General features: G+C 43.1%; 1 protein-coding gene across 1 annotated transcript in view; it reads right to left on the bottom strand.

The window, feature by feature from the left end:
- Positions 1 to 7,290: 7,290 nt before the first annotated feature.
- Positions 7,291 to 22,297, bottom strand: part of LOC135505642 (adhesive plaque matrix protein-like) — a 35,405-nt gene continuing 20,398 nt past the window's right edge. Inside the window, exons 3-6 of the mRNA XM_064924691.1 lie at positions 9,774 to 10,037; positions 9,349 to 9,645; positions 8,435 to 9,097; positions 7,291 to 8,235 (exon numbers count right to left, since the gene is read on the bottom strand). Coding sequence (XP_064780763.1) covers positions 7,291 to 8,235; positions 8,435 to 9,097; positions 9,349 to 9,645; positions 9,774 to 10,037 — 2,169 coding nt within the window. The remainder of the gene's footprint in view (positions 8,236 to 8,434; positions 9,098 to 9,348; positions 9,646 to 9,773; positions 10,038 to 22,297) is intronic.

Raw genomic sequence — 22,297 nt, 5'->3', positions numbered from 1 at the left:
TAAACATTCATTTTGTTGGGAATTTGATTGAGTAAGATTTAGCCAATGATCTGAGTGTCTGAGACGGACAAACACTGAGAGGAATGGGGGAATGTGATGCAAATCACTGCAGGCATTTCAGACTCCGTGTTCTCTAACAGGTCATGTATATTTCATCGGGCCAGGCTTGGTTGGTCCAGCTTTATAGATGTTCAAACTAACATTGATAACTTAATCTGTTAGTGACAGATAGTATTAGGTTGTGTTTACACAAATAGCCCAATTCTGATATTATTTTACTAATTGATCTTTTGACCAATCAGATCAACTATTTTGCCAATAATTGGGCAAAAGACCAGAATTGGGATACCTGTGTAAACACAGCCTTAGGGGGCAACAGAGGTTTTCTCACATATATGCTCAAAAAAAATAAACGTGATAATGGGGAATAGTATATATTTAAAAAAAAAGTAGATCCATTATATATTTATCTATATATATCTATTTATATATACAGTGGGGCAAAAAAAGTATTTAGTCAGCCACCAATTGTGCAAGTTCTACCACTTAAAAAGATGAGAGAGGATTTTTTAATGATTTTATTTGCAAATTATGGTGGAAAATAAGTATTTGGTCAATAACAAAAGTTTATCTCAATACTTTGTTATATACCGTTTGTTGGCAATGACAGAGGTCAAACGTTTTCTGTAAGTCTTCAAGGTTTTCACACACTGTTGCTTGTATTTTGGCCCATTCCTCCATGCAGATCTCCTCTAGAGCAGTGATGTTTTGGGGCTGTTGCTGGGCAACATGGACTTTCAACTTCCTCCAAAGATTTTCTATGGGGTTGAGATCTGGAGACTGGCTAGGCCACTCCAGGACCTTGAAATACTTCTTACGAAGCCACTGTGTTTGGGATCATTGTCATGCTGAAAGACCCAGCCACTTCAATGCCCTTGCTGATGGAATGAGGTTTTCACTCAAAATCTCACGATACATGGCTCCATTCATTCTTTCCTTTACACGGATCAGTCGGCCTGGTCCCTTTGCAGAAAAACAGCCCCAAAGCATGATGTTTCCACCCCCATGCTTCACAGTAGGTATGGTGTTCTTTGGATGCAACTCAGCATTCTTTGTCCTTCAAACACGACGAGTTGAGTTTTTACAAAAAAATTCTATTTTGGTTTAATCTGACCATATGACATTCTCCCAATCTTCTTCTGGATCATCCAAATGCTCTCTAGCAAACTTCAGACGGGCCTGGACATGTACTGGTTTAAGCAGGGGGACACGTCTGGCACTGCAGGATTTGAGTCCCTGGCGGCGTAGTGTGTTACTGATGGTAGGCTTTGTTACTTTGGTCCCAGCTCTCTGCAGGTCATTCACTAGGTCCCCCCGTGTGGTTCTGGGATTTTTGTTCACCGTTCTTGTGATCTTTTTGACCCCCCACGGGGTGAGATCTTGCGTGGAGCCCCAGATCGAGGGAGATTATCAGTGGTCTTGTTTGTCTTCCATTTCCTAATAATTGCTCCCACAGTTGATTTCTTCAAACCAAGCTGCAGATTCAGATTCAGTCTTCCCAGCCTGGTGCAGGTCTACAATTTTGTTTCTGGTGTCCTTTGGTCTTGGCCATAGCTCTTTGGTCTTGGTCATAGTGGAGTTTGGAGTGTGACTGTTTGAGGTTGTGGAAAGGTGTCTTTTATACTGATAACAAGTTCAAACAGGTGCCATTAATACAGGTAATGAGTGGAGAACAGAGGAGCCTCTTAAAGAAGAAGTTACAGGTCTGTGAGAGCCAGAAATCTTGCTTGTTTGTAGGTGACCAAATACTTATTTTCAGCCACAATTTGCTCATAAATTCATTAAAAATCCTACAATGTGATTTTCTGGATTTTCTTTCTCATTTTGTCTGTCATAGTTGAAGTGTACCTATGATGAACATTACAGGCCTCTCTCATATTTTTAAGTGGGAGAACTTGCACAATTGGTGTCTGACAAAATATTTTTTTGCCCCACTGTGTATATATATATATATATATAAAAATAGATAGATTTTAAAATACACATTTCTTCCCTGGGATAAAACAAAGTCTGGGACCAAAATGCTCTTGAACAGCTTCTACCCCCAAGCCATAAGACTTGACCAGTTAATCAAATGGCTACTTGGAGTATTTGTATTTTGCCCCTTTTTTGTTTTTGCACTGACTCTCTTGCACTGTTTCTATGCACATCCACTGCACTCTACCCACACACTCACAAATACTACATTCACACATACAGTCGTGGCCAAAAGTTTTGAGAATGACACAAATATTAATTTTCACAAAGTTTGCTGCCTCAGTTTGTATGATGGCAATTTGCATATACTCCAGAATGTTATGAAGAGTGATCAGATGAATTGCAAATAATTGCAAAGTCCCTCTTTGCCATGCAAATGAACTGAATCCCCCAAAACTTTTCCACTGCATTTCAGCCCTGCCACAAAAGGACCAGCTGACATCATGTCAGTGATTCTCTCGCTAACACAGGTATGAGTGTTGACGAGGACAAGGCTGGAGATCACTCTGTCATGCTGATTGAGTTCAAATAACAGACTGGAAGCTTCAAACATAGGGTGGTGCTTGGAATCATTGTTCTTCCTCTGTCAATCATGGTTAACTACAAGGAAACACGTGCCGTCATCATTGCTTTGCACAAAAAGGGCTTGACAGGCAAGGATATTGCTGCCAGTAAGATTGCACCTGAATCAACTATCGGATCATCAAGAATTTCAAGGAAAGCGGTTCAATTGTTGTGAAGAAGGCTTCAGGGCGCCCAAGAAAGACCAACAAGCTCCAAGACCGTCTCCTAAGGTTCATTCAGTTGCGGGATCGGGGCACCACCAGGTACAGGGATTGGACTGCTGAGGACTGGGGTCATTTTCTCTGATGAATTACCTTTCTGATTGTTTGGGGCATCTGGAAAAAAGCTTGTCCCGGAGAAGACGATATGAGTGCTACCATCAATCCTGTGTCATGCCAACAGTAAAGTATCATGAGACCATTAATGTGTGGGGTTGCTTCTCAGCCAAGGAAGTGGACTCACTCACAATTTTGCTTCAGTATTCCATAGTAACATCTGACAAAAATATCTAAAGACACTGAAGCAGCAAACTTTGTGAAAATTAATTTTTGTGTCGTTCTCAAAACTTTTGGCCACGACTGTACACACGCTCGCACACACAAAGCACACACGCACACATGCATATTGATACCACACACACACTCACACATAGACACATTTTCAAACTCTTCACATACACTGCTTTATTCTGTTTATCATCTATCCTGATTGCCTAGTCACTTTTACCCCTACCTAAATGTACATATTACCTCAGCTACCTCGTACCCCTGCACATTGAATCGGTACTGGTACTCTGTGTATATAGCCTCGTTACTGGTATTTTATTGTGTTATTTTTTTATTTTTTTATTCATCAAATTTGTCATACTTTTTAACTCTAAATTGTTGGTTAAGGGCTCGTAAGTAAGCACTTCACAGTAAAGTCTACACCTGTTGTATTCGGTGCATGTGACAAATACAATTTCATGTGCGGTGATCAATTTATATCAACAATTTGTTAAAGGCAGTTGTTGCAAGAGAATCATAAAGATGTTTGTACTTTCAACAAAACACTTGATAATGCACTTTACAGAGGGCAGAGATACTTGTACTTCACAGATTACCTTATTATGAGCAAAATATCACACAGTCAAAATACAAAGGCAAAAAGTAACATGTCCATGACGAAGTTCTAGAGAAATTTGATAATTTCCATTAGATAATAACACAGTGGTGTTGCTCTCAGTGACCCAACTGGTTTGGATTGCCATGGAGACCGTTTCCAAACTGATGTCAGACAGAGGGAGAGGGCCCTCCTCTGGATCTTCTCAGTCATTGTAACCAGTGGAATGTCAATCCTATAGTTTAGAACCATGTCCACCTTCGCCTCCTCTGTGATTTGGCCTTTCCCTTCTAATTTCTAGAGACTCAAAACACTTGGAGGAGAGAAGTCCAGGCAGAAATGACTGCGAGCGGCTTTAACTGGTAAGACCTGGAAAAACTTGCCCTCGAACTGAGTGAGATGGAGGACATTTGTCAATGGCCTACGCTCCTTGTAGGAGCTAAGTGTTTAAAGGGCGACTGCACTTTCTGATTTGGCCTCATTTTTAAGATTGCCCATTAAGAAATTATAGTGGCCTTGACTGAAGCCAAACCAGAGTTGTTTTGGAGGTGTGGTTTGTTGCATAGAAATAGAATGACTAGAATGGGCATCCCCATTCAATTCAATGATGGCATAATGGTTGTACAGGCGACCATTGCGAGTGTACCCATAGGAGCAAAGCAGGAAGTAAAACCAGGCAGTTTACCCATCAATCTTGAGCTTAAAAATGTCAATATTTTTTCAAACTGTACACCAGTGTTATTAAAAGTCGGTACAGTGTGATCAGCAAAAAAAAATTTTTTTTTTTGGGGGGGGGGGGCAGGGACAACATAAAGAGTACAGATTATTGTATGGGACAGTATAAACACATTTGTTTTAAAGATAATTAGAAAAATACAATTTTATTGAGTAAATGTATTTATTGGTTTGTTTTAATTTTGACTTGAGATGAAAATGCAATGAATTGAAGGTTGTTGGTTGATGGAAACATTTTGGTGTGGGATTGCATTAAATACTTGGGGTAAAAATGGGGTCCCCAGACATTCTGGCAGAAAAAATGGTTCCCCCGCTGAAAAAGTTTGAGTACAACTGTGTAAAGTACACAAATGTAAAGAGAACTAGATAAACAATTATTCCTCAAATTGTACAAAACAACAGTAGCAATACACTTTTAACTAAATCAACACAAACTATTTTTATGTCTCTGTGTCTGGTATGAAGGAATCTAGATTTAGTTTCATAAGCCAATAGTGTTAGGGCAATGACTGGAAGTATATGGGTATCTGCACAGTAGAGACAAAAAAATGCTATCCACGAGTTCCTCTGACTTTGGGGAAGTAGAAAATCCTTAAGGATCCCTTTAGTCATAAATGAAAGATGAAGATTCAGTTCTCACCATACTATGAGTTATAGGAAAATGAGCACATATAAATATTTTGAATCCACAAAGCATGTAACACTAGATTCAATGAAATGCAATGCAGTGCCCATGCCTGGAATCAGTCGAGTGCAGTGTTTTGCCAATAAGGCTTCACTTTGCCCCCTGAACTCATTCTATATTCATAACAAGAGACATTTGGACAATACACCTCTCAAAGGCTGCTGAATAGGTTTAATACTCATGTAAACAACTCGAAACCAATTACTTAATGAATCGGACCCTCCCAGAGTGAGCAGCCTCACAAAGAACGGTACATGCATTGTATTTGGCATTGAGTCCTCAAATTTAGGCCATGATCTCACAGTTTCAGTCGTGGTAAAAACAACAACAAATAATAATATCCCTGATTCTTAACACGTTGGCAACACAAATACACAGGACTGGCATTTTCAAGCATCTCTCTCAACATGACTTTTGATAACCCATGAACTTGCTAATATAGTATACCGAAGTGATCACACACACATTATACCTTTTTCTTATACAGTACTTGTTATTCAACACAGAGCACACAAACCAAGTCAACGCATAACCAAAGTAGCAAGGACAATTCAGTGAACCTTTTGTATAATCTGTATTTTAAGTGTGGGAAATACAATCCAGTCTGTTCTATGTTATTCCAAGCTGTTTTTCATCCAACTATTAATTGCTTCTTTTGATTAACAGATCTGCGAGCCGGGATGCCTGCCCTTGAAAAGGTCCGTGTGAATTCAGATATTATAATAGATCAGTTTATGTGTCCAAGGTTCCGATGGGGCCTTGAGCCCTGAGCTTCTTTGAGGGTGTCTACACACATCTGTTTCTGCTCATTGTTCCGCCTAGATAAAGAGAACCATAGGCAATGTTTCATTGTGACACACACCAGAACCATGTTTCATTGTGACACGTACCAGAACCATGTTTCATTGTGACACACCAGAACCATGTTTTATTGTGACACACACCAGAACCATGTTTCATTGTGACACACACCCGAACCATGTTTCATTGTGACACGTACCCGAACCATGTTTCATTGTGATACGTACCAGAACCATGTTTCATTGTGACACACACCCGAACCATGTTTCATTGTGACACGTACCCGAACCATGTTTCATTGTGACACGTACCCGAACCATGTTTCATTGTGACACGTACCCGAACCATGTTTCATTGTGACACGTACCCGAACCATGTTTCATTGTGACACACACCCGAACCATGTTTCATTGTGACACGTACCCGAACCATGTTTCATTGTGACACGTACCCGAACCATGTTTCATTGTGACACGTACCAGAACCATGTTTCATTGTGACACACACCAGAACCATGTTTCATTGTGACACACACCCGAACCATGTTTCATTGTGACACACACCCGAACCATGTTTCATTGTGACACGTACCCGAACCATGTTTCATTGTGACACGTACCAGAACCATGTTTCATTGTGACACACACCCGAACCATGTTTCATTGTGACACGTACCCGAACCATGTTTCATTGTGACACGTACCAGAACCATGTTTCATTGTGACACACACCAGAACCATGTTTCATTGTGACACGTACCCAAACCATGTTTCATTGTGACACACACCAGAACCATGTTTCATTGTGACACACACCCGAACCATGTTTCATTGTGACACACACCCGAACCATGTTTCATTGTGACACACACCCGAACCATGTTTCATTGTGACACACACCTGAACCATGTTTCATTGTGACACACACCCGAATCATGTTTCATTGTGACACGTACCAGAACCATGTTTCATTGTGACACGTACCAGAACCATGTTTCATTGTGACACGCACCACAGTTGTAGTCTGCTTTGTTTGAACAACAACTAACACAAAACAACTTTTTTAAATGTTTTCTGTTTCAAAGAACTGGTGAAAGTTAACTTTGATCATTGTCTGTACCTGCACAGTCTTTTTAATACATCACATTCTACTTTTCATTACCATGGCAACAAGATATACAGTACTGTACGGGTTAGACATGCTAAACTGTTGCATATGACATTCTGAAATACAGTGCTTGGATTCCAACATTTCTTGACGTTATCACGTGGAGGGATCAGAAGAAGATCCATAAAAAGAAAGTATGTGTTAATAGAAGAAATTATGCTCTTTTCACAAATGACCCATTCTAGCCAAAGTTACCTGTACTATAGGTCTGTAGGAGGAGAGGACGGTGTAGGTCTGTAGGAGGAGAGGACGGTGTAGGTCTGTTGCAGGAAAGGACGGTGTAGGTCTGTAGCAGGAGAGGACGGTGTAGGTCTGTAGCAGGAGAGGACGGTGTAGGTCTGTAGGAGAAGAGGACGGTGTAGGTCTGTTGCAGGAAAGGACGGTGTAGGTCTGTTGCAGGAAAGGACGGTGTAGGTCTGTTGCAGGAAAGGACGGTGTAGGTCTGTAGCAGGAGAGGACGGTGTAGGTCTGTAGCAGGAGAGGACGGTGTAGGTCTGTTGCAGGAAAGGACGGTGTAGGTCTGTTGCAGGAAAGGACGGTGTAGGTCTGTTGCAGGAAAGGACGGTGTAGGTCTGTAGCAGGAGAGGACGGTGTAGGTCTGTAGCAGGAGAGGACGGTGTAGGTCTGTAGGAGGAGAGGACGGTGTAGGTCTGTAGGAGGAAAGGACGGTGTAGGTCTGTTGCAGGAAAGGACGGTGTAGGTCTGTAGCAGGAGAGGACGGTGTAGGTCTGTAGGAGGAGAGGACGGTGTAGGTCTGTAGGAGGAGAGGACGGTGTAGGTCTGTTGCAGGAAAGGACGGTGTAGGTCTGTAGCAGGAGAGGACGGTGTAGGTCTGTAGCAGGAGAGGACGGTGTAGGTCTGTAGGAGGAGAGGACGGTGTAGGTCTGTTGCAGGAAAGGACGGTGTAGGTCTGTAGCAGGAGAGGACGGTGTAGGTCTGTAGGAGGAGAGGACGGTGTAGGTCTGTAGGAGGAGAGGACGGTGTAGGTCTGTAGGAGGAGAGGACGGTGTAGGTCTGTAGGAGGAAAGGACGGTGTAGGTCTGTTGCAGGAAAGGACGGTGTAGGTCTGTAGCAGGAGAGGACGGTGTAGGTCTGTAAGCACGAGAGGACGGTGTAGGTCTGTAGCAGGAGAGGACGGTGTAGGTCTGTAGCAGGAGAGGACGGTGTAGGTCTGTAGCAGGAGAGGACGGTGTAGGTCTGTAGCAGGAGAGGACGGTGTAGGTCTGTAGCAGGAGAGGACGGTGTAGGTCTGTAGCAGTAGAGGACGGTGTAGGTCTGTAGCAGTAGAGGACGGTGTAGGTCTGTAGCAGGAGAGGACGGTGTAGGTCTGTAGCAGGAGAGGACGGTGTAGGTCTGTAGCAGGAGAGGACGGTGTAGGTCTGTAGCAGGAGAGGACGGTGTAGGTCTGTAGCAGGAGAGGACGGTGTAGGTCTGTAAGGAGGAGAGGACGGTGTAGGTCTGTAGCAGGAGAGGACGGTGTAGGTCTGTAGCAGGAGAGGACGGTGTAGGTCTGTAGCAGGAGAGGACGGTGTAGGTCTGTAGCAGGAGAGGACGGTGTAGGTCTGTAGCAGGAGAGGACGGTGTAGGTCTGTAGCAGGAGAGGACGGTGTAGGTCTGTAAGGAGGAGAGGACGGTGTAGGTCTGTAGCAGGAGAGGACGGTGTAGGTCTGTAGCAGGAGAGGACGGTGTAGGTCTGTAGCAGGAGAGGACGGTGTAGGTCTGTAGCAGGAGAGGACGGTGTAGGTCTGTAGCAGGAGAGGACGGTGTAGGTCTGTAGCAGGAGAGGACGGTGTAGGTCTGTAAGCACGAGAGGACGGTGTAGGTCTGTAGCAGGAGAGGACGGTGTAGGTCTGTAGCAGGAGAGGACGGTGTAGGTCTGTAGCAGGAGAGGACGGTGTAGGTCTGTAGCAGGAGAGGACGGTGTAGGTCTGTAAGCACGAGAGGACGGTGTAGGTCTGTAGCAGGAGAGGACGGTGTAGGTCTGTAGCAGGAGAGGACGGTGTAGGTCTGTAGCAGGAGAGGACGGTGTAGGTCTGTAGCACGAGAGGACGGTGTAGGTCTGTAGCAGGAGAGGACGGTGTAGGTCTGTAGCAGGAGAGGACGGTGTAGGTCTGTAGCAGGAGAGGACGGTGTAGGTCTGTAGCAGGAGAGGACGGTGTAGGTCTGTAGCAGGAGAGGACGGTGTAGGTCTGTAGCAGGAAAGGACGGTGTAGGTCTGTAGCAGTAGAGGACGGTGTAGGTCTGTAGCAGTAGAGGACGGTGTAGGTCTGTAGCAGGAGAGGACGGTGTAGGTCTGTAGCAGGAGAGGACGGTGTAGGTCTGTAGCAGGAGAGGACGGTGTAGGTCTGTAAGGAGGAGAGGACGGTGTAGGTCTGTAGCAGGAGAGGACGGTGTAGGTCTGTAGCAGGAGAGGACGGTGTAGGTCTGTAGCAGGAGAGGACGGTGTAGGTCTGTAGCAGGAGAGGACGGTGTAGGTCTGTAAGGAGGAGAGGACGGTGTAGGTCTGTAGCAGGAGAGGACGGTGTAGGTCTGTAGCAGGAGAGGACGGTGTAGGTCTGTAGCAGGAGAGGACGGTGTAGGTCTGTAGCAGGAGAGGACGGTGTAGGTCTGTAGCAGGAGAGGACGGTGTAGGTCTGTAGCAGGAGAGGACGGTGTAGGTCTGTAGCAGGAAAGGACGGTGTACGTCTGTGGCAGTAGAGGACGGTGTAGGTCTGTAGCAGTAGAGGACGGTGTAGGTCTGTAGCAGGAGAGGACGGTGTAGGTCTGTAGCAGTAGAGGACGGTGTAGGTCTGTAGCAGGAGAGGACGGTGTAGGTCTGTAAGGAGGAGAGGACGGTGTAGGTCTGTAAGGAGGAGAGGACGGTGTAGGTCTGTAGCAGGAGAGGACGGTGTAGGTCTGTAGCAGGAGAGGACGGTGTAGGTCTGTAGCAGGAGAGGACGGTGTAGGTCTGTAGCAGGAGAGGACGGTGTAGGTCTGTAGGAGGAGAGGATGGTGTAGGTCTGTTGCAGGAGGAGCGATGATTACATTTCCGATTCTGAAGAAAATAACATCATTGCAACGGTCTACTTGGAGTTGAACGACTGACTTTTAAAACAGCCAGAGAGGGACTGTACCAAATTAGCCCCTTGGCATCAACATGTAGCAGTTTTGAAGGTGTAGCCAGAGTCTATTATGAAAGAAATTGTGGCATGTCAAGGAAGCCAAAGCTAGCATGCCAGGGTTAAGTTTTAAGTTGATGCAGTAAGTGAAAAGACATAGCTTTTTGTGCAGGTGGTATTAAAAAGTAATTGTGTTTGTATTGCAGCACAAGGTGAATTGACCAATCTTTACATCACAGCTAGCCTTGCCCCTCAGTTCCATTTTCCATTTTCAGCTTTTGATGGAGACTGGAGTTTAACCAAACACAGGATTCCATCCACGAGTTGTTTTGATTGTATATACGGAGTTGTCCAGCGTGTATGTTGCATCTGAATCATATCACTGCTGTTGTCAAATGGCAGTTCTACTTACCAGTGTGACTATGAAGGTTAAAGTGTAGCAACTGTGTGAATGGAATTTACAGTACATAATGTGATTTGTGATGCCATTGTCATTCACCACTGTCTCTTCAACAGGAAACACTCAAGGTGTTAATGTTCATGAATCATGTTTATTTTTCATCTATTTATTTGAAGATTGGGAAGATGTACCCAGTCACTATAACATGAATACAATTTCTGTGCTGGCAAAGCCCTGATGGAAATGAGTGCTTTTGAGTGGCTCCATAGGTTACTGCTGCTGAACCATAACAATTATTTGCTAGAAAATTGCTGCAAATTCCTCTTTTAATATCGGAATAAAAAATGTAAAAAATGTCTCAATACCTTGTCAACTGTACACGATATATTCCCCCATCAATCATCTCTGTCACAACAAAAGGAAGCCCAACTACGTGAAATAATGATCTGCTTTCAATGCTGAGCAGTACAGTTGTGAAAAGGCTCAAGGTTTCTTGTGTTGGTACATTGATTGTACTCCAAAGCGTTGCTTGCTTTTTCTTAGTCAGTTAAAAGGTATTAAATATCTGAAATTGTTTGTTTCATATCCACCACTATCCTGATGATATTAACATGAAGTGACTGGTGGAATTATGGCACTTGTGCTGTATTAAAAGATGCCCATATCTGGTCAAAGTCAATACTACTCCCAAATGCAAAAGTGAAGATTTCCAGTGAGCCACACTTACTCTGCAAAGCAGATCAGGCTCTATCTGAAATTTGCACAGAACTCAATCGGTACATTTTTCTGCATCCACCCAGCCAGCTCTGTTATGCTGGTCCTCTATGGAGACCAGTGAGCAAAGACAAATACTGATTTGACAGAGCAACATCTGTCACAAACATATAGAGATCTCTTTTCAGAGGCACCAAGAGGCAGCTGCTTGTACATAGTATGAGGGGTTACATTCAAGTGAGACTAAATAACTGTTACATTCAACATGTAGTGAGACTAGAAAATTAAGAGTCCTTAAATAACGGTTTCATTGTTGTGCAGAACGAGATCCTCAATCACATGCACCAAACAGCATATATTTCAGTATATTCACGGCATAAATTAGTTACCACTGTAGCTAGCTTTATGAATTCACAACGGACTATTAGGATGGTTATCGACCAAGAGACCCATGATGCGACCCAAAGATGATGACCTCAGGTACTGATAACAAAATGGGAGTTAACAGAGATATCAAAGGGCACCCAGGACATCCATGGTATATATTCAGATATTAAAACATGAAAAAATGGGATCTGTCATGGATATTTTCATCATGCCTAATTGAAAAGGATGGTTTGTAATGTCGCTCTAAAACACTCTCTGTGGGATGTAAAGCAGTTTAATTGGGCTAAATTGATCTGAATTGAAAGCACTCTGTTAAAAGGAAGGGATGCCACTGGCAGTGGGCCTAGTGTGGCCAGTAATCCGAGAGCGCTAGGGCCCTTACCTGCCCATTAGCATGGAAATGCAGAGGATGAGCTTTGAGGATAAAGTGTTTTAATAACAAACATGTTCCCCCGGTTAGCCTTTAACTGGAGTGTGATTCAATTATTTTCAAAGGAGAGTTTGGCATGCATTTGCAGTGCACATCGGTCCCCAGCATATATATGACTGTACAAAACATTAGGAACACCTGCTCTTTCCATGTCATAGACTGACCATGTGAATCCAGGTGAAAGCTATGATCCCTTATTGATGTCACCACTTCAATCAGTGTTAATGAAGGGGAGGAGACCGGTTAAAGAAAGATGTTTAAGCCTTAACACAATTGAGCCCTGGATTGTGTATGTGTGCCATTCAGAGAGGATGAATGGGCAAGACAAGATATGTAAGTGCCTTTGGACGGGGTATGGTAGAAGGTGTCAAGGCGCACTAGTTTGAGTGTGTCAACAACTGCAACGTTGCTGGGTTTTTTACGCTCAACAGTTTCCCGTGTGTATCAAGAATGTTCCACCACCCAAAGGACATCCAGCCAACTTGACACAATTGTGGGAAGCATTAGAGTTAACATTAGGTGTTCCTAATGTTTGGTATACTAATGTTTGGTGTGTGTATATATATATATATATATATATATATATATATACAGTATATAAAACCAGAGCACTACTGTTGTGTTCAAATGGGCACTGGTCAAAAGTAGTGCACTATGAAGGGAAAAGGGCACTGCTCACATCAATCACCAAGGCAGTCAGATAAGTTGATGTATATGTGTGTGAAAAGGCAGACGTGACGGGTCGGGTTGCCCCTCCTGCCCAAACAGCAGTGTTTTATTGGCAGTGCCCAGCACCTCTGAGACAATAGGACCTGTGTGACTGTCTGGAGGGCTGTCTGGAGCACAGAGGATAGTGTCTCACTGTTTGACCTACACGAAGAGGAGCCCTGCTTGTTCCTCTCTCTCTCGTATGCATTGATAGAGGATCTGATGGGCCGTTCCACCAACTGAGTGCGTTTTGAGTAGTGTAACTTGGTAATTTAAAAATATATACATTTCACCTAATTGTGACATTCTGTCATAAAGGACACATGTTCAGTTTAATAAAGAACATGTTTCCCCATCTCAAGGGGTTAAATACAAATATTACTAGAGCAAGTGCCTATTAAGTGCCAAATCAAGTAACAGGGTTAAATCCCCTTGTGATGGGGATGGAAGCTTGTTGTGTGGGGCAGGGAGGGGTAATTGAATGCAAGCTTCAACCCCAAAAAAAGAAACCCTAAAACATTTCTAGCCTGTCTATCAATGGGTAACAGGGTTAACGCATTATGGTCAACCCGCTCAGTTTTCCACCACAAAACACCAGAAAATTGTCAAAAAGTGTTGAACCATCTTACCTGCTTTTACACAATACCATTTTGACTATTAGATGTTCAATGTTTCTTTAAAAAGGAATAGTTCTACAATTTTAAAACGAGAGTTCAGTTCAGATAACAGGGTTGACCTTAAAATGAAGGACAGGTTGTTGTGGTTTTTACATTAAAATGAATCACTAATTACATGAAATAAATAAACATCTTCAGAAATGACTTTGTCAAAGCAACAAATTAATGAAGGCTTTACAATGATGGGGATAACTTCCTAGAAGTTCCCAGGATGCACAGAGGGACATGTCAAAATGCTGACTTCAGCAAGTCTTCATCCATATAAAACTGAATTATTGAATTGTCCATGTGGTCTATATTAAAGGGCACGTCATTTAATATAACAGGACTTTACGTTTCTATCTACAATATCAAAGGAACACAAAAGGCACTCATTTTGTGGAAGACCCTGCTATGATTTTCTCAATATAATCGTGTTGAATTGAATTGTCCTAAACTTCCCTTTTCACCAAATGTGCACTGTACTGTAGTTTCAGTGAACTATCCCTTAAAATGTATATGTTTACAATAAAGTTACCTACTGAGCTTCAATGGGTGATCGATGCTCATGTTTCTCATATCTCACTCTCTCACCTAGTAGATGTTGTCATGCCTTGCAGAGGCTTTAGATATTTACTAATGACTAATGGAAATAGGTTAGTGCTATCTGGGATCATGGGACATCCTACCCTTACTCTACCTGTTCCCTAACCTTAACCATAACCTTTACCTTAACCGTGTTAAATTTCAACTTCAATGGGGTGACGTCAGAGTGGAGATGTCCTAAGGATCCCGTTTAGACTTTTCTAATAGAAATAGATAAAGCAGTTGAGCTCCAGTAATTATGATCAGAGGAGCAGTTCCTATGCTTTGTTCTGTTTTTGGTTCAAATAGGCCTGTTTGCCCATAAACGCATGGGATATATTACATTATGAATTGGGCAGTTTGAGCACTGACTGCTGATTGGCTGACAGCCGTGGTATATCAGACCGTACACCCCGTGTATGAAAAAATATTTATTTTTACTGCTCTAATTATGTTGGTAACCAGTTTATAATAGCAATTTTATATTTTACTAGGGAAGTCGGTTAAGAACAAATTCTTATTTTCAATGACGGCCTAGGAACTGCCTGTTCAGGGGCAAAACGACAGATACCTTGTCAGATACCTTGTACCTTGTCAGCTCGGGGATTTGAACTTGCAACCTTTTGGTTACTAGCCCAACGCTCTAACCATTAGGCTACCCTGCCGCCCCAATAAGGTACCCCTGGGGTTTGTGGTATATGGCCAATATACCACTCCGCGCTGCGTCGTGCGTAAGAACATCCCTTAGCCGTGGTATATTGGCCATATACCACAACTCCTTTTTGCATTATTGCTTAAATACCACACTAGAGCCGAGTGGTCTCGCTGTGACCTTGAGCCTTGTGACTGTTAGAGGAGAGCAAATCCCATGAATGCCATTTATATTTGTGCCTATACAGTGAGAAGTGAAACAAGGTTGAGTAACAACAGTAAGGAATGATGTCATTTAGAGAGGGTGGTGTGTGGGAAATAAACGGCCACTGACAAGGTTGGAGTTTCCGGGAACAAAAGCAGGGACTTCGCTACTCACATATTTGTTTACTCTGACCTTCTACCAGACTAGCCTACTGTTATTGTCAATGTAAGCATATAAGCTATATGCTTAGTATCTGGAAAGTTGCTAAATAATGACAAACACACATTATTTTCAACCACTGTGTTATAACTTTGAAGAACATATGTATAAACCAGTGGAGGCTGCTGAGGGGAGGACGGCTCATAATAATGGCTGGAATGGAGTAAATGGAATGTTATCAAATACATCGAAACCACATGTTTGATGCCATTCCATTGACTCCATTCCAGCCATTTTTATGAGCCGTCCTCCCCTCAGCAGCCGCCACTGGTAAAAAACAATTTGTAAACTAATGGGCAGTTAGCACATTAATTATCATAAATTCATTGTATAATATTTAGTACAGCTTAATGTAATGTGTTATCACCATACTATCATCGTTGCTTTCTGGCTGTTGCTTCCAGAGCACTTTCCCGACCAGTTCCTAACCTTGGTCAAGACTGCCCCCACCTGGTAGAGTGTTGAACCAGCAGAGGCTTGTCACATGCTCTCTGAGCTGAGGGCAGGCAGATTTGATTTGTCAAAGGTCATGAATTTAAATCTCCTATGTGAAGGAGGTGGACATAGTGTTGATGACTTGCTAAAACAGTATCATAATGAATCAGTCAGTATACGGGATTGAGTCAACAGATCTGGGGCTGACCAGCTGTCCTCTCTCAGTCCTTTCTATGAAGTGTTTGTGGATGAGCTTAGGGCCCAAATTGTGAAATCACATAGAAGTGGATTAAAAGCAAAAAAAAAAAAAACTCCACTCGATTGGGGCCACACTCCTAAATTGATAAGGGTCCTCCGGTTCCTGCCTTAGGAATCCACATCAGAATGCATTGTATTCCCCCATACTACGTATAAAGTATTGTATGAATGAAACAGAATAGGGACAGGGTTACTATGATAAAAATAGTAAGCCCTAGTGATCACGATACATGGAGAGAGTTCTTGTGTGTGATCTGCTTGTGCATGTATGTCCTACTTTCTGTCTCATTGTGTGTGTGTGTATCTCTTTCCACCAGTCTCTGTGTAGTGGCGAGATGATCTTTATTCATTACATGCAGGGCTTCCCTTTTGTGTGCATAGCTGTCTTTCTTACAGCGGTCAGCGGGATCCATTTATCCCTCAGATAACACAGCTCTCTCTGTAACAATAACGTCCCTTTTCTGCCCTGTCTGTATGTCCTGGATCTTCAGCCCCTGCTTCAGTTGGGTGGACTTGGTCCAGTCGACTCCGTGCCTTATGTTCTATTTGTGTCCATTCTGTATATGTCTGGGTGTCTTCTATGTTGAAAGTCAACTAACAACGTGCAGGAGGTGTAACATGGCTTTACATGGCTGTGTAGCTCCGGAGACTGGGTACACAGGGTGCTCTTTGAAAAGGGTCTCCTATTCTCTTTTACAGGCATTGAGCTGTGCGTTCTGTGAATGGCACATTTGAACCCGTACTGTGTTCATGGACATATGCTTGAAAGCCTTCCACAAAGACAGCTCAGTATTCCTCTTATCTCCCTATTTTAGCATTGACATTTGAGTGCCTGCTGAATGCATGCTTTAACAAACAGCCCTTATCACCATGACATCTGGGTAAGCACACAATCCCCCAAATAGCCAAACTTCTTTACTTTGGCTTCTTTCTAGGAGACAGGGGTGCTTCCCAGATGACATCCCATTCCCTAGTGCACTACTTTTGACCAGAGTCCTATGAGCCCTGCTCAAAAGTAGTACACTCTATAGGGGATCGAGTCACATTTGGGACGCAACAAGGCAGATGCACCATAACTATTTATGTACCTAATAACTGATTTGTGAACTAGGTTATTCAGCTGAGGCCAAAGCCCCATGCTGTGGCATTCAACAGATCTCCCCATCATTAGGTTCAGAAACTTTGGCTTTGACATGAAAGCTTCATAACAACAGCAGAGCGACAGTTCTGGCCAATCAGTGTCGGCACCCCAGCGGGTGGCCATATTGCCCGCTTAGGGGACTTGTATTGGTACTGCATGGTGGGCATGTTTTGACTGTTGTTCTCTCAGTTAACAACTACATCAGAGACTGCTAAGCAGACGTGGGATAATGACATGGGTTTGGCTGTGTTTATGGGCCCCCTGGCAGGGCGGCAGGGCAGCGAGTGCAGCCAAAGCTACTGACCCTGCTTATGTGGAGCGTCTCATTACGCCGCTAATATGGCTCACAAACAAAGGCTTTAAAAGGGAAAAGTCACTAATGAGAAAACCCCTGCTAAATGGGAGTTCTCTGAACTGCCCTGGCTGCTTTCTGTTACACACACACACACACACACAAAATAAACATTATGCTGACCAACACAACGCAGAATATTTCACTAAGGCCGTCAGTGTTTTCTAAATGCAGCTTTATCTATCCTTTGTAGATAGTGTTGTCTAACGATGAGAAATAACAAACAAAAAGCCCTCAGTTATTGAAGAAAGGGTGATGGTGAAATAACAGTAGGCTGCAGAGAAACCAGGACTCCCACCATCCATCTATCTGCTTTGCTTTATCACGAAATCATGGCCTTCTTTGGGGAATTATACATCTAGGCCTACTGTACAATTAAATATTAACAAGAAACCAGGATAGTTGTTGCCTATTTCAAATGAGGGAGGGGGGAGGCCAACAAATACTGTAAAATAAAATGTCAGTCAGAGATAGATTTAGCAGAGCAGAGGCTTCTGTTATGCCTCCTCCTAGCTGCCAAATGATTCCAGTCCCCTTCACTCACTCCAAGCCCTCAATCCTAATCATCTGCCCACACTACTATGACTGCCAGCCACCGCTGCCTCTCTATACACATGGAACAGGAAAGGAGGATTATTGCACAGATGGCTGTGAATGAATGAGAGATCCTTCAGATGTAATGATGCTGCAATTGTGTATTCAGGAGGGAAAATTCTCCCTTTTTTAAGGAAATCTATCCAGACATAAACCAGGACACAGTGAAGGGGGCATTTCGTTTCTGGTCGACAGGGTATTGAGCGATAGGAACCAATAAACACTGTCCAGTTAATGATGGTGTCAGTGGGGATAATTTATGAGAGAGCAACACAAAAGAATATTGTTCACAAATAACTATTGCTTTCTCCATCCTCATTAAGAGAGACTGAAGGCTACTGTTTAGTGCCTGCAGCAGCAGCAAAGCTATTCTCTGCCCCTTGGATAGAGGCCATTGTGTGTGTGTGTATGGAAACTACAGATGACTGTGTCACGATTCCGGAAGCTATAAAACGGATGGAGGATGATAAGCCTACATCAATCATTAATGAGTATGGAGAGATTGATTCCTTTGGATTTCACAGCACAAAATTGTACTATATTGACATCAGGGCTAATTTGCTAACTGTTTGCTTATTGTATGCACAGTTTATTTTCAAGTGAATAGAATGTAAAATAACTTTTTTGGTAGAACAAAAAGTAAATGAAAATATCATAATTTTTCGACCTCCATATATATTGCATTTTACTCTTTTATTACCATAACAGAGGTAAATATAGAGCTTCATAAATCAAACATGTAGAGTACACACCTTCCTCTTTCATTATCAAGCTTTGTGCCATTTTATGTGCACAATAAACACCATTACATTTTCATCTAATTATTTATTTTTCAAAATTGTCCTTGACCTCACCTGAAATGCATTTGTGAAATAGCTTTTAGTAATTGCATTCTTCCAATGGTTTGGCTTTTTTTACGTGTTTTTTTTTTCTCCAACAAAATTCCAGCATAAATCTAGTCCCATGCAGTTTAATAGGAAATATGTAAATTATATAATAATTCTAACCAATTATCACTGGATAGAGCAGCCACATCAATGAAATTAATTTCCAATTATTTCAGTACACAAATGATATATTTAACAGGTGCAACGGGTCAATGTACATTTCATTAGAGCATTATATATTTGAAGCCAAATAATTTACTGCAGTCATTAAAAAGAGCAGACTCTGCTTTTCAGTGGATTCTCAAAAGCATTTAGTTTAGTACTCTAGCCACCTCGTTGGCTGCCTCTCCGGTCCACTTCTATCTGCTCGTTCTCTTGCTGTGGGGGAATAATAGCTAGCTGCCTCTGCAGATAGAGGCTGTCGTGTGTGTGTGTTAGACTCCAGATATTGTGCGACCTTGAGCACGATCACATCTATCAAGGCAGTGTATGTATCCCAAATGGCACCCTATTCCCAACAAGTTGTACTACTTTTGACCAGGGCCCATGCCCTATATAGGGAATAGGGTGCCATTTCAAAAGCAGCCAGTATGATTCCAGTCTTGTCAAGATGTGCTAAAGCAATTTACAGAGGCACAATACCAGTGGATACTTCATTTTTGGAAAATCGGCTCCACTTCGAACCGTATTCACAAATTGATAATAAAGGTTGCTGCATTACCCTGTGATACATGGTGGCCTTTTACACAACAGCCTTTGGTTTGGTGTGAAATTGAAACTAAATGTGATAATCAGCAGATTTCTGACAAGCTTATTCAAACGCTCTACTACCTTTAACTTACTAACCTACTGTCATCATTATAGAGCAGGAGAGAAATAGTTTGGCAAGTCAAATTTTATTGGTCACTTACACATGGTTAGCAGATGTTAATGCGAGTGTAGCGAAATGCTTGTGCTTCTAGTTCGACCGTGCAGTAATATCTAACAAGTAATCTAACAATTTCACAACAACTACCTTATACACACACAAGTGTAAAGGAATGAATAAGAATTTGTATATATAAATATATGGATGAGCGATGGCCGTGCGGCATAGGCAAGATGCAGTAGATGGTATAGAGTACAGTATATACATATAAGATGAGTATTGTAGGGTATGTAAACATTATATAAAGTGGCATTGTTTAAAGTGACTAGTGATACATTTATTACATCCTATTTTTAATTATTAAAGTGGCTAGAGATTTGAGTCAGTATGTTGGCAGCAGCCACTCAATGTTAGTGATGGCTGTTTAACAGTCTGATGGCCTTGAGATAGAATATGTTTTTCAGTCTCTCGGTTCCAGATTTGATACACCTGTACCGACCTCGCCTTCTGGATGATAACGGGGTGAACAGGCAGTGACTCGGGTGGTTCTTGTCCTTGATGATCTTTTTGGCCTTCCTGTGACATCGGGTGGTGTAGGTGTCCTGGAGGGCAGGTAATTTGCCTCCGGTAGTGCGTTGTGTAGACCTCACTACCCTCTGGAGAGCCTTACGCTTGTGGGCGGAGCAGTTGCCGTACCAGGCGGTGATATAGCCCAACAGGATGCTCTCGATTGTGCATCTGTAAAAGTTTGTGAGTGTTTTCAGTGACAAGCCAAATTTCTTCAGCCTCCTGAGGTTGAAGAGGCATTGTTCCTTCTTCACCACGCTGTCTGTGTGTGGACCATTTCAGTTTGTCCGTGATGTGTACGCCGAGGAACTTAAAATTTTCCACCTTCTCCGCTAATGTCCCGTCGATGTGGATGTGCTCCCTCTGCTGTTTCCTGAAGTCCACGATCATCTCCTTTGTTTCGTTGACGTTGAATGTGAGGTTATTTTCCTGACACCACACTCCGAGGGCCCTCACCTCCTCTCTGTAGGCCATCTCGTCGTTGTTGGTAATCAAGTCTACCACTGTAGTGTTGTCTGTAAATTTGATGATTGAGTTGGAGACGTGCAAGGCCACGCAGTCATGGGTGAACAGGGAGTACAGGAGAGGGCTGAGAACACACCTTTGTGGAGCCTTAGTGTTGAGGATCAGCGGGGTGGAGATGTTGTTTCCTACCCTTTTTATTTTTATTTCACCTTTATTTAACCAGGTAGGCTAGTTGAGAGCAAGTTGTTATTTACAACTGCGACCTGGCCAAGATAAAGCAAAGCAGTGCGACACAAACAACAACACAGAGTTACACATGGAATAAACAAACAAAGTCAATAATACAATAGAGAAAGTCTATATACAGTGTGTGCAAATGAGGTAGAATAAGGGGGGTGAGGCAATAAATAGGCCATAGTGGCAAAAGTATTACAGTACAGCAAATTAAACACTGGGGTGATAGATGTACAGAAGGTGAGTGTGCAAGTAGCGGTACTGGGGTGCAAAGGAGCAAAATAAATAACAATATGGTGATGAGGTAGTTGGATGGGCTATGTACAGGTGCAGTGATCTGTGAGCTGCTTTGACAGCTGGTGCTTAAAGCTAGTGAGGGAGATATGAGTCTCCAGCTTCAGTGATTTTTCCAGTTCGTTCCAGTCATTGGCAGCAGAGAACTGGAAGGAGAGGCGGCCGAAGGAGGAATTGGCTTTGGGGGTGACCAGTGTAATATACCTGCTGGAGCGCGTGCTGCGGGTGGGTGCTGCTATGGTAACCAGTGAGCTGAGATAAGGCGGGGCTTTACCTAGCAACGACTTATAGATGACCTGGAGCCAGTGGGTATGGCGACGGATATGGAGCCAGCCAACGAAGGATCGGTAGGACAGTCAGTTTTACGAGGTGATGTTTGGCAGCATGAGTGAAGGATGCTTTGTTGCGAAATAGGAAGTTGATTCTAGATTTAATTTTGGATTGGAGATGCTTAATGTGAGTCTGGAAGGAGAGTTTCCAGTCTAACCAGACACCTAGGTATTTGTAGTTGTCCACATATTGTTCACAAGTCAGAACCGTCCAGAGTAGTGATGCTGGACGGGTGGGTAGGTGTGGGCAGCGATCGGTTAAAGAGCATGCATTTAGTTTTGCTTGCATTTAAGAGCAGTTGGAGGCCACAGAAGGAGAGTTGTATGGCATTGAAGCTCGTCTGGAGGTTAGTTAACACAGTGTCCAAAGAAGGGCCAGAAGTATACAGAATGGTGTCGTCTGCGTAGAGATGGATCAGAGAATCACCAGCAGCAAGAGCGACATCATTGATGTTTACAGAGAAAAGAGTCGGCCCGAGGATTGAACCCTGTGGCTCCCCCATAGAGACTGCCAGAGGTCCGGACAACAGGCCCTCCGATTTGACACACTGAACTCTGTCAGAGAAGTAGTTGATGAACCAGGTGAGGCAGTCATTTGAGAAACCAAGGTTGTTGAGTCTGCTGATGAGAATGTGGTGATTGACAGAGTCGAAAGCCTTGGCCAGGTCGATGAATACAGCTGCACAGTATTGTCTCTTATTGATGGCAGTTATGATGTCGTTTAGGACCT

This window comes from Oncorhynchus masou, chromosome 19 (genome assembly GCF_036934945.1).
Source record: "Oncorhynchus masou masou isolate Uvic2021 chromosome 19, UVic_Omas_1.1, whole genome shotgun sequence".
Lineage (NCBI taxonomy): Eukaryota > Metazoa > Chordata > Actinopteri > Salmoniformes > Salmonidae > Oncorhynchus > Oncorhynchus masou.
The sequence above is the reverse complement of the archived record's forward strand: the minus strand, read 5'-3'. Positions and strand labels throughout refer to the sequence as shown.